This window comes from Argiope bruennichi, chromosome 4 (genome assembly GCF_947563725.1).
Source record: "Argiope bruennichi chromosome 4, qqArgBrue1.1, whole genome shotgun sequence".
Classification (NCBI taxonomy): domain Eukaryota; kingdom Metazoa; phylum Arthropoda; class Arachnida; order Araneae; family Araneidae; genus Argiope; species Argiope bruennichi.
The window spans coordinates 120000490-120014021 of record NC_079154.1 but is presented as its reverse complement, the minus strand read 5'-3'; the positions used below and the strand labels follow the sequence as shown (position 1 = coordinate 120014021).

The following is a 13532-nucleotide window of genomic DNA, read 5'->3' as shown; positions in this document are numbered from 1 at the left end:
AAAAACTGTTTGTTAATGAATTGTTCTTTTAAACTAATTATTTAAAATAAAGTTCAATGTTTGTCTTGTGTAATTTTCAATATTGGAATTTTGTTATGTGTTATCGTTTCACAACACAGTAACTGATTTTAAATATGTAATGAAGTCAAAAATAAACAAGTTAGATCGCATGAACAAGAATGAGCAATATTGGATGAATACTGTTGAAAAGTTTAAGAGGTCCCAATTGGAGATATTGCAATTACACAACTGTTGTCCTCCAGGATCTAAAAATAAGTAAATCTGTCAATAAAACTGTCATTCCAATTTCAATGTATTACTTCCTGCGTAATTTTAAAAAAATGCGTAAAATTTAATTCATGCAATTATAGATTTAAAAAGATCTGTTTCATTTTGAAAAGATTTTCTATATTTAACCAACTTTCAGAAACTAAATAATAATAATAAACACCAGAGGAAGTGGGGCTTTCCCAAACTTTCTCGCATACTCTCAAATAAACTTTTCGAATCATTCCAGAGAATGCCTTGCATAGAAATGGCGTACAGTAGTTACCAAATATTAACTTTTGGCGTGAATTAGCATTGAATCTATCATGTCCTTCTTGGCGAAGTATTTGGCGATTAATCTCCGGCATGAATTGATAATATCCAAAAATTGAATTTGTGTTTTAAGTACGTTTCTCTCAACCGATTGACACAAAACTGCATTTGTAGTCATAAAATCGCATACCAAATCCGATATATTTAAGTCATTGCGTTTTTGAACTATCACGTTTAGATGTTTCTGAAAGTACAGACCGACAGACAATTAACCACCTGTTTAATATTACTCAAAATTCGATAGGTGTCTATATTATAGATGTTAAATCTGTCTACCGAATTTTATCTATCTAGTTCTCTTCGGTTTGTAATTATCGTGTTAACTTATATTCTGACTGAGTGACTTCCTCTACAGATTTTACTCAATTTGATAAAAATCTGCAAATTTGGTTAAAAAATCGAATTCCAAATTTTAATCGTTTTGCTCAAAGCATTTTTGAGTTATCTTTGTCACAGACAGACAGACGAATATTTTCCAAAAATGTGTTGTCCGAACTCAAGGAAGTCTACAACTTGGAGATTTGTCAAATTTTCGATTTTTTTTTAAAGTGATTTCTATACTTTCGCTATACTACATATACAAGAAAATAAAAATCATCTATAAGGGATTCTGAATGTCTACCATTTAAAAAACGAAAACAACGTAGGCTATCGTGTTTTTCTTATTGCGCATTGATTTAATTCTTCTTTTAATCCCTCCTATCACAAATTCGATAATTGAGCATTTATCCACAAAATATTTTGATATAAATTGAACATGTACATGCATATTTAATCTGAAACCCCTTCCGATTATCTGGGGAGATTTTAACGAAACGAAATATATTGCTACTTTTTGGTCTTCTCAAAATATTGTATAGGTAAGACTCCCAATCAACAGCTTTCTACATCAGGCGGGGATGGGAGAAGTCTTTTAAATACAAACAACAGATTGTCGTGAAATTTTATTTGCAATATTAAGAACCGATCGAACGAAAAATACGATTAAATTATAGCTTATCAAGCTTAGTTTAGTTATATTAATGTCAGGTTTTAAAGAAACACCAAGGCTATTTTGAGACCTTATTAATTTTGATTCGCGGTCAGATGACAATTAGGACATCTGCGTTGGCATGTCCTTCTCCAAACTTCCGCATTACACCAATGGAAGGACATTTGGATTTAACGTGCACCAGATGCGCCTGCAAAACGGTTCTTTGGTGGATTCGGGTCTCGAACCTGAAGCCCTCCATTCTCGAAGACGAGACCTTACCACGAAGCTACCGAGGATCTTATAGTTTGTTGAAAATCTCAGGATAGGCACCCTTTCACTAAGGATTCGAAATATCTTCATATCGCAAAGCACAAATATATAACACGATAATGGAAATCCTTAAATATATATTTAGAAATAAACCATTTGGCATGAAAGTTCAATCCCTATTTCAACCAGTGAAACTAAAAATATTGTTTGTGTTAAATCTTTTCCGATATCTTAAGGTAATAACTGCTTCTAAGCTTGAAATGGATATATTTTTCAATATAACTGAAATTTATTGCATGTTTTTCAGTGTTCAATTAAAGAATAATGATATGGCAAATAAACACTAATATCATGGACATGGTAGTGTAGGAGCATAGAAAGACATTTGCCATACAGAGAAATATCATCATGAAAGGCTTTATGTTTGCTGAAGCGATTAACTCTCAAACATTAGTCTACCAATTTAAAGGACATTGTATAGCCAAATGAAACAAAATTATTACACTTTCCTTTCAATTTTTAATTTTATTGGAATTTTACAATAATCACCCAGTTCAATATTTATAAATGCTTAGAAATTTTTGTAAAAATAAACTGTTCTGAAGTATAATGATTACTGTTTAATGAAGAATTATTTTATCTTTGTCGTTTTCTAACTGCCTCAATTTTAAAGACCGCATACTCGATCAGTAACATAACTTCACAAATTGAACTTTTTCATGAAAGATAAGCAAGATATTCGTACTAAATTATATTTTTTTACTTGCATAGCTTACTAATATATATATATATATACACTCATGCCCAAAATTAAGGTCACAAAAATGTTTTTAAAAGTAATTCTAAATGGCTACCAGTAAAATTTAAACAAATTATATTTTATATATTGTGAATGACCGCTAAAACGATATTCACCATTGTTGTGGGAAAAAATGTTGTTTAGCATTAGTTTTTGGGGATCCTATTGAACCTATCCTATTGAACATGTTTGGGATGGTCTCGGAAGAGCCATTGCACAGCGTAACCTCCCTCCTAATATCCTCCAAGAGTTAAAAGCCCCGCTTTTGGAAGAATGGGCTTTGTTGTTCCAAGCATTTATTGACACCTTCATAAACAGTATGAAAGCTCGTTGTGAAGCCTGTATAGCAGTGCTCGGTGGTCACATTCCATATTAGACATTCTTTTCATGTGATAATTGCTTTATTTCTAATTCATAATATAACACTTTTTGATATATCCTGTTTCATATTCCCAATTAAAATATTTTCCATGTTGTTATGTACCTATGTTCTTTCTTCCATTGTAGTGTACCTCTGTGTCAAATGTCGTGGCAACACAATGAATAGTTTTTTATTTTTCGCAGGTTTTATGTTTGTGACCTTAATTTTCGACATGTGTATATATATATATATATATATATGAAAAATTATGAGACAAAACTAAAATGAAAAGTTATTCTTCAACCTTAGTTTTTAAAAAATCCTTTAAAAAGAAAAGGTCTAAAAATCAATTGAAATTTCATTAAGTAGTAGTAGTATATGGTTTATTGGCGCAAGAGCCATATTTGGCTATACTCCGCCAAGCATACGGTAAAATCAGATCAGACATTTAAAACAAGACATTTTAAAAACAAGTGAAAGCAATAAAAACCACGTAAAATGCGTCGATACAAATATTAAAAAACCGTCTTAACGTAGGACAATGATTAACGTAAATGTAAAATAATCATATAATAAAATACATTTAACATAAACGGAAGAACAAACAGATGAAATAGGTGTTATATATAGTTAATGAAACCAATAGCTCTTAAAAATTTAAAAATATTTGGGTGGCATTTTTCACCCACTAGGTCTTGCAAGTTAAGAGAAGACGAGTAGAAAAAATTATGACGATGAACATTAAAATCGGGACACTCAATTAAAATATGTTTGACACTAAAAGCAATATGACAAGTGGGGCAAATTGGCACCCTTTCACCCAAGATGAGATGACGATGAGTAAAACGGGTGTGTCCTATACGGAGGCGAGTCAATTTCACATCAACCTCCCGTATAGGGTGAACAGGCCATAAACCAACTGTAGGCTTGACGGAATGAAGTTTATTCTCCGTCTTCAAATCCCAAGTTAATTGCCATGTTGAATAAATATGTTTAATGAAAAATCTCTTAATGTCGCAATATGGAAGTTTATGGGACAAAATTGAGTCAGCAGATTTTGCCGCTGAATCGGCTTCTTCATTCCCAGAAATGCCTACGTGACTCGGGATCCAACAAAAAAGGATATGAAAGCCTTTATTTTGTAGGAGACGCCAAGTAAATAGTATTCTAATCGCAATCGGATGCATCCGATTGCTATAGTGCGAGAGTGTCTCCAGAGCACTCAAACTATCGGTATAAATAATGAAGTTACGCTGAGAGGAGGGCGAAATTGTTTCCAGAGCACAGAAAATTGCCATCAACTCAGCAGTGAATACTGAACAGCAATTATGTAAACGATAGTTCATTGTATCAGAAGGAAGAATTATGCCACATCCAACATGGCCATCTGATTTTGAGCCATCCGTAAAAATTGGTATAAAGGAGGAATAACGACAGCGATGATGCAAAAACAGGAATTTGAAAATAATTGGATCATTTGACGATTTAGTAAATCCTGAGAAGGGATTCATGTATGAAAATTGTGGTATATCCCAGAGGGGGGAAACAAAATAAATCTACAGTCTTAATTGTAACATTTGAAAGGCCCGAGTCATGCAAAAGTACTTTTGCTCTCTCACCAAATGGAAGAATGTGAGAGGGACGGGCCTCATATAGTCTGCGAAGACTAACTGGTAGTGTTATATTAGAAATGGGATGACTGGACAAAGATTTTGTACGGAAATAATAACAGGCAGACAATTTTTTACGCCTTAAATCAAGAGGTAGCTGGTTGCAAATAGAATAGAGGCTCTCAACGGGAGAGGTACGAAATGCTCCGGAACAAATCCTTAAGGCAGAATGGTGAATGGTATCCAAGCGTCGCAGTATAGAAGCACATGCGGAACCATACACCATACATCCGTAATCCATGCGAGAGAGGATAACGGCTTCGTAAATATGGAGCAGAGATGTCCGATCGGCCCCCCCCAAGATGTTTTGGAGAGAACCTTTAAAATATTTAAAGATTTCTCGCATTTCTTCCGCAGATTTGAGATATGTGGAAGAAAGGAGAGTTTTCGATCAAAAATCACTCCTAGAAATCGTATTTCATCCACAACTGAGATGGGTGTATTTCGTATTTGAATGACAGGATCTAAATGGATATTTCTTTTCCTGCAGAAATGTACGCATCGGCTCTTCTCCGGAGAGATAGTATGCCCGTTATTATCGCACCAAGCCACTACCTTATTTACTGCATTTTGCAATTGTCTCTCGATTAAATTCATATTGCTCCTTTGACATGAGATCTGCAAATCGTCAACATAAAGTGATCCCTGAACAGTTGAAGGTAAAACAGATAAAACTTGACTAATATGAACAATAAAAAGTGTAACACTGAGGACACTTCCCTGTGGGACTCCCTCAGCTTGAATAAAATAATCAGAATAAAAGTTGCCTACACGGACTCTGAAAGTCCGATGTGATAAAAAATTCTCCAAGAATATGGGAAGATTTCCCCTAAAACCAAATTTAAAAAGTGTCGAAAGTATGCCATAGCGCCATGCTCGGTCGTATGCCTTCTCAATATCAAAAAATATGGAGACAAGGTGATTCCTCCTAACAAATGTGTTGCGTATCTGGGTTTCCAGGAAAACGAGGTTATCAAATGTAGATCTACCTCTACGGAAACCACTCTGCAACGGGGAGATACATCCCTGTTTCTCCAGTTCATATACAAGCCGTGTATTCACCATGCGCTCAAAGGTCTTACAAAGGCAACTCGTCAGAGCAATTGGTCTGTAGTTCAGAGGATTTGATGGTTCCTTATCAGGTTTTAAGATTGGGATCACAATAGCTTCACGCCATTGTGAAGGATACTTCCGTTCAAGCCATATTCTGTTAAATAATACAAGCAGATTCGAAAGGGAAGTTGTATTCAGATGGCGGAGCATAATATATGTGATCCCATCTGGCCCTGGACTGGTATCATGGGCTTGAGATAAGGCCATTTGCAGTTCAAACATCCTGAATTCACAGTTATAGGGAAAAGAACATCGGTCATTAAAGCGCAGATGCAACCGTTCCGCGGAATTCTTAATTGCCAGAAAAGTAGGACTATACGAATCCGATGCGGAGACCTGTGCAAATGCTTGACCGAGAGCATTGGCCACTTCCGATGGAGAGGAATGCGTCTTATTTCCTGTATTTAAAACAGGAATAGAGGTTTCGCAATATATTCCACTGGCAGCCTTTACTTTCTTCCATAAATGCTTACTGGATGTGGAGGATGTGATAGATGATACGAATTTAATCCAAGATTCCCTCTGACTACGGCGACGAATTCGACGAGCAAGGGCTTTGGCTCGTTAAACGCAACAAGATTTTCTGTTGTCGGGTACCTTCGAAAGATGTTCCATAATCTTTTTTGTTGTTTATGACTATCGCGGCAAGCTTCATTCCACCACGTTCTACGAAATTTTTTCAGACGTGGGGAAGTCTTCGGGATAGTGGCATTTGCGGCGCTTATTATTCTGTCAATGACATGTTGTACTGCTTCTGTGATGTCACAAGTACTCACCATAGTTTCTGTGATATCTGCTAATTGTGTGAATACTTCCCAGTTTGCCCGCTTGAATAAGAACCTTGGTGGACAAGTAGTCGCACCACCTCCATCAACGTGGGAGACAATAACTGGGAAGTGATCACTGCCGTAAAGATTATTGCTAACTGTTAGAGTGAGAAATAGCAGCAGTTCAGGTGTACATATGGCCAGATCAAGACTATGGAAGCTACGTGTGGGTTCGTGGAAGTAAGTTTTCTCTTGACTGTTGAGCAGGCAGAGACAGTTGTTAGCAATAAACTGCTCAATCTGTCGTCCACGAGAGTTTGTATTATCTGAACCCCACAAAGTACTATGTCCATTGAAGTCTCCCAATAAAATGAAAGGTGAAGGAAGCTGGTCTACTAAGTTATCAAGTTCTTGCTGACATATGACATCATGAGGCGGTAAGTAAATGCAGCAGACTGTGACCAACGTTCGTATGCGAACTTGTACAGCCACAGCCTGTAAAGAAGTATGTAAAGCAAGAGGTGCACTAGGATACAAATTTGAAGTAAAGATACAAATACCACCCGAATTACGAGATCCAGTGTCTGTATCTCTCCGCACACAATTATAGCCTCTTAATTTAAGTGGGATGTTAGGCGTCAAGAAAGTCTCTTGAACACCGAAGCAAATAGGATGAAATTGGTTAAAAATAGATTTGATGTCTTGTATTTTAGACCGAATGCCGCGACAATTCCAAGAAAGAAAGGTACCCATTAAGAAATTCTAGTTGCAGAAGGGGAAATATTGGCAGTGGTTTGTGTTGCTGAAATATCGCAATTCATCCCAAATTCATCCTCATCCTCAGAAGGATGGAGTTTGAGATCAGGACTGTTTTGCATGCCTCCAAAAATTGATGTTAAATCTCTATGAGCTATCCCTTGACTAGCGAGTCCCAAAGCTACAGAGTTTTTAGAAACATTTTTCTTCAGTTTCGAAGATAGGTCTGACTTTGACAGTCCTCGCTTTGCAAGTTTTAATTTTAGGGATTTGTCAGATTTCGATTTTTTTTGCTTTTTTTCTGGCTTTCCAGAGTCAGAAATATTGTTTATGGATTCTTCTGTGTCTGAATCCGACGATTTTTGAGATTTTAATTGTATAGTCTTCCTAGTGCAGTTTCCACAGAAGCTTTTCTGGACCACGGATGCATAGCTTACACCAGGTAACGGTGTCTGTGCAAGTACTTTCTTTCTTGCTTCGGGGTAAGAAATTTCCTCTTTAATTTTTGTAGTGGTGATCTGTTTTTCAAGTTTCCAGCGTGGACATAACCGAGAGAAAGAAGTATGCTCACCTTTGCAGTTTACGCACTTCTCTGGTGCAGAACATTGTTGGCTTTCATGCCCTTTTTCAGAGCAACGGGCGCAAGTAACAGTTCCGCGGCAATTAGCTTTAGAGTGCCCAAAACGCTGACACTTGAAACATCTAAGTGGGTTTGGGATATATGGTCGGACAGGTAGCTTGATATAACCTGCATATATGAAATCTGGCAGTTTTGGAGACTTAAAAGTGAGGATGTGATGCTTAGTTTCAAGTATTTGTCCTTCTCGCCGGATGGTAATGCGGCGAACTTTTATAACACCTTGTGGTTTTAACTCTTCTTGAATATAATCTAAAGGTAGGTTAAATATTTCCCCGCAAGTAATTACACCTTGAGATGTGTTTAACGATGTGTGAGGGCTGATAGTAACAGGGATCGTGGCGAGAGCTTTCACTTTTTGAATATTCTGGGCTTGCTTTCGAGTACTGACCTCTATAAGCAAGTCACCAGATTTCATTTTTTTAATAGATGCAACTTCCCCAACTGTTGCGGAGATAGATTTCTGCACTAGGAAAGGAGACACTGTGTCAAAAGATTCGTTTTTGTCAGATACACGTTTAATTACAAAATATCGGTCAAAATGTTGTTCAAAATTAGGAGAAATTTGTACTTTTTGACGCCCACTAAAGGGAGCACGTTTGGAGGAGCCCATACGACATAGATAATGATTCGGGTCCGATGGCACCGCCCACCACGGAGCCCAACAAGGGAAGGCAATTACCGGCTCTGGTTATTCCCAGCCTCGGCATCCACCCTAGTGCTAATCGGTACCTATACGCTGGGAGTTACCCCCGGGGACAGTGACCACCCTTAACGCCAAGCCCAAGGAGTAACCCCTTCGCTTGATCCCTAGCAGACTAGCCACTCAGGTGACTAGGTACCAGCCGATTGATACACCGGGGACCACAGTGCACCACCCGTCTTTCAAATGGGTTGCCACGCACGGCCAACACGTGGGGTTTTGGCTGTCCATGAGAAGCAAGAAGCAAACAGAGCGGCGACAGCATCTCATGGAGAGCTCCCTCGCTTGCCGTCGAGGGAAAGAAAAAAAAGGCGACAGCAGAAGGCGCAGAGGAGAGTAAACCTAAAGGGAGTAAAGATCCCTGGGAACCTCGGGATTGGGACACCCGTACTCACCCATAGTAGGTGAGCCCCTGAGGGGGAAATTTCATTAAGACTTACTTGTCTTTTTCCAGAGATTCATAATTATGTCTTTATAAAAGTTAAAAAAAAATAAGGGTAATTTATTGCTTGGCGCATTACATTTGCTTATGGTGAGACAAAAAGCCATCAACGGAAGAATAAGGGAAAAAATGCAACAAGAGATTAGCTGAAACAAAAAAGGATCTACCCCGAACGAAAGAGAGAGAGACGAGAGGAAATTAAACTTCACTTGAGAGATTCATTCCACCAGATACGTTAAAAAAATTTGAAACTGAAAAAAATGCCTGTCTTTGAAAGTAAAGGTTTTATTTAAAATTCTGGAATTAAAATTTTCAGGGGTGACAAAAGCTTTGGACAGGTTTTTTTCCCTTTCTTTAATGTGGGTGACCCTCTTCTTTAATTAAACTAAATTGCTATTAAATTAATAAATATTTTGAAACTAAATAAATAAATATTTTAAACTAAATAAATATTTTGAAGCCCCATCGAAAATATTGGAAGGATACTTTTAGTGAAGTGCTCGAACATAGAGTTAAAACTCTTAGTTTGATCTGAAATTACAGTTTGGATTAATTTCTTAGTTTGCGGATACGACCTTTAAACATATTGGTCAGTTCTTCTTTCGATATGCGTTTTTCCGCTGGTCATGGCATTTAATCCTTACAGACTTCCGAAATGCTAGGTTTTGTATTAGAAAGTACAAAAAGTCGCCAAAATTCAATACATATAAGAGGGTTTAAACATTTGAATCAAAAAATTTCTTCTTTTAACCTGTGGCGAATCGTGATGCGATGAACGAGGATAGAACCTGGGACCTTGTGGTTCGCAGTCCAGTAACATGACCATGATACAAAAGCAATTGCTCGTACAGCGTAGTTGTTAACTGGCTTTTAAGCTTTCGCCACAAACCCTTACAGCCAATTAATATCTACTTTATGCTTGTATGGGCAGTCAATATATGTAAATGCAGGCAAGTTACAGAGGTGATCCTTTTTCATCGCATTTGCCACATACTGCATCCTTCTTGCATTTCTGTGTTGGATGCGAAAAAGAAAAGCATTTTAAGCATTGCTTCAGATTATCAATAAACAAAATTACTCTGTCTGCTGTTTATCTCGCGATTTCCGTGGGTTGGTAATTAGTTCCTTTTCTATTGTATTCCGCGTTTTCTCCAGTTTAGAGTGTTTATTTTTACCATTAAAATTATTTATTATGTCATATTATGTAATGTATAGTATCAGTTCACTTTTTTTGAAAAATATTTGAACTTATTTGCAAACATTGCAAGTAAACAGTGATTTTAAAAAATTCCGCTGTCAGAAGGAATTTTCTGAAATTATGATACCAAAATTGAGACTAACATGGATTTTGAAGGATAAATTGAGCTTTTCCTTTATCCAAAACGTCTTAATTCGTGGATATTAATACTATTTATTATACTTCTAATTTTTTTTAAAGATCGATGAGGTCATTAATTTAATCACTCTTGTGTGACAAAAATCTTGACGAGATGTGATGATTCTAATTTGAGATCTCATTAGAATATCCGTAATTGCTTGAACGTAGCATAAGTGTTTAGCTATTTGGGGATTTTCAGTTTTGGGAATTAGTTTTGCTTACCTTGAACATCTCATAAATATATTTAGTACCAATTTGATAATTTTGCTTTTCTTTCAGAAAGCAAAGAAAACATACAAATACAGGTAAAATATTAAAAACAAAAAAAGGAAAACAATTTACTTCCTTGGAAATTTCTTAAAGAATGAACTGTGCTAAATGAGTATTAATAGTTAAACCTAAAGGTTTTGAGTTCTTCGTATGTTCTATCAATGATGCATTCGAATCTTAGAATTAAAAGTAGAACATCGTTTCATTTTCAGCTTTGCCAAGTGTACGTCTCAAATATTTCATGGCAGCAGTTGTGACATCACATCTTAAAATTCTCTCATTTGGCGACGTTTCAATGAGCCAAAGTGAAGTTTTAAACGTAAGCAATTAGATTTGGTTGGAAGTAAGAAGGAGGAAAAATTAAAAATGTTGGCCTCACTAGATTTGCACTAGGGTTGCCACTATTTTAGCTAAGTTCTGAAAATCCGATTTTCTCATATTTCTGATTTGAATGCTTTTGAACGTTGTATCTTACTGTTATCTTACTAAATTTTGAAGATGGTTTATTCCACAAATGTGAGTTCAAATTTTTCTTTTTATTTATTCTCTAGAAATATTATTGCATCTATTTTTTATTTTGAATTGATGAAATTAAAATTAATTTTTATTTAATATTAAAATTTTTACTTAAGTGTGTATATATAACTGATGAATTAGTACATAAGTTATTTCTCACTTTTAACATTTTTATGATTCCTTATGTGAGCATATGTGTTATTTAGAAATAATTATTCAATGAAGAACCAACTAACCATTTCATAAATTTCGAAATTTTTATTGAAATTTTCAGAAAAGTATGCAATTCCATCGAAAATTGTATCAAATTTATTATATATATCTCGTAACTAAGTGTATGATTATTTGTTTTTTAAATTGTAGTATGAATATTTTTTTTTCTGCAATGTTGCACAGAAGCTATTCCGTTTCAAATTATTGCTTTGGAATCAGTTTGTTGTCGCATGCCTGATTACATTGCCTTGAATGAATGTTCTGATGGTTTTGTATTTGAAAAACCTATTTAAACTTCGTTAATTTTTGAAAGAAAACTACCGAAAAATGAGCCTTCTTCAAAGTAGTATTTTCAAATGTATTTGAAAGACTTGAACTTTTTCCGACAAGTCCTTTTTTTTTTTTTAAATGCATGGGAAAGTTTCCAGTAATTTTGCCAAAGCATTATTATAATGTTATTGTTTATCTAATACTATTTTGTTATCTATACTAATATACTAGAATATGTCTATGATACGTATAATTAAATATAATGAAAAATCATCTAATTAGATGTGTCAACTGAATTCGAGGATTAAACGCATCTTGCGGTACCGAAATGTTAATACATATTGCAATTATTGATTGCATGTTAAAGTGCTTACCATTGTCGGAAATCAATTGTGTTTGATCTCTTTTATACAAATTTTCAAATAAAATTTCTTTTAATATTGTATAATGGCAAATGATTTTATTCACTAAAAATAGATTTTGCATTGAAATTATTAACGAGGAATTCATTAGCTATGGAATTCATAAGTATAATTAAGATTGGTATGTCTAATTGTATGCAAAACCAGTAAACTGAATAGAAAATGTTTATTTTATATTAAGCGTTTTACAAATAAATTTTCGTTAAGCTTTAGCTATATATAAACCCTTATACCTCAAGTCAGCAATCAAGTCTTTATTGTAGCTTTAAAATTAGATCATATTTCAGATTTCCAAATATTTGAACTTTACGATTATTTTCAATTGATTATTAATTAGAAAAAAAAATTAAATTATAATGTTGAACTCATTATCACATACCATTGGTAATCTTAGCTGAAATACTTGATTTAAACAGCGGTAAAAATTATCAAATGTTGTATATTTGACTTTCTATCCTTTCGTTTCCTATTTTAATATATTTTTTCCTTTCCCGGGAAGATATTTAATGGTCCCTATTTATAGGAAGGAATGTAGTTAATTTCGTTGCAAATTTGGCAGCTTGAACAAATAAAAGTTGAAGGGTTTCATTTGGAGCCCTTTGGCTGAAATGGGTATTGTTTCATTGTTGAGTTACGTGCCTACTATATGAATTTTAAGAAAATTTAAAGGTTTACAAATAAACATCTCTTTCGAAGACCTAATATTCGCCGACCGTATTTGGATCATTTAGTCACCTCAACTTTGTTGAACTGCATCTTATTACGCTAAATGAAAGTAATACTGAAATTTATTCTCGTACAGACTAGTAAGCAGAGCATACTTATCGGCTAATTCAAATTCGAAAAGTCGGGAAATCGTTCCAATTATGAAGGTGTGGGTTGTATTAATGTTTTACTTTGCGATATCTCTTGGCAATACTGATTGGTTGTGGTCAAGCGGCCTTACAAATATATATCCTGTATTCTTAAACATTACTTTGAATCGTTGGCGACAAAATCGGACCAATTCTCTTAGTGCCAGCCATGGTTTAGATTTTCTGATTACTGAAAAAAATATATAATTAAAATTTCTTTCAATACAATTTGAAGTAATAGTTTTGAAACCGTTTTAAAAGAATTTTGATTTTTTTTAATCGTATTATTATATTACTTCATAAACAAATAAGTGATTTTCATTAGTCTAATTCTAATTAAAAATATTTTGCTTTTTCGAACTTTTATGAAATTATTTTTAGAATTTTCTCTTTAGCGTTCATCGAGTTAGTAAGATGCTTTTTTGATTCCGACAATGAATAAAATTAGAAAAGAACATATATTTTAATAAATTATGTCGAAACACTATTTCTGTTTAAATTTTAGCACAAAACTTACT

The 13532-nt window shown here is 34.7% G+C and overlaps 1 protein-coding gene across 1 annotated transcript; it reads right to left on the bottom strand.

The window, feature by feature from the left end:
* Positions 1-7305: 7305 nt before the first annotated feature.
* LOC129966428 (uncharacterized) lies at positions 7306-8364 on the bottom strand. Its single transcript, XM_056080851.1, has one exon. The coding sequence runs from the start codon at positions 8362-8364 to the stop codon at positions 7306-7308; it is 1059 nt and encodes a 352-aa protein (XP_055936826.1).
* Positions 8365-13532: the final 5168 nt, after the last annotated feature.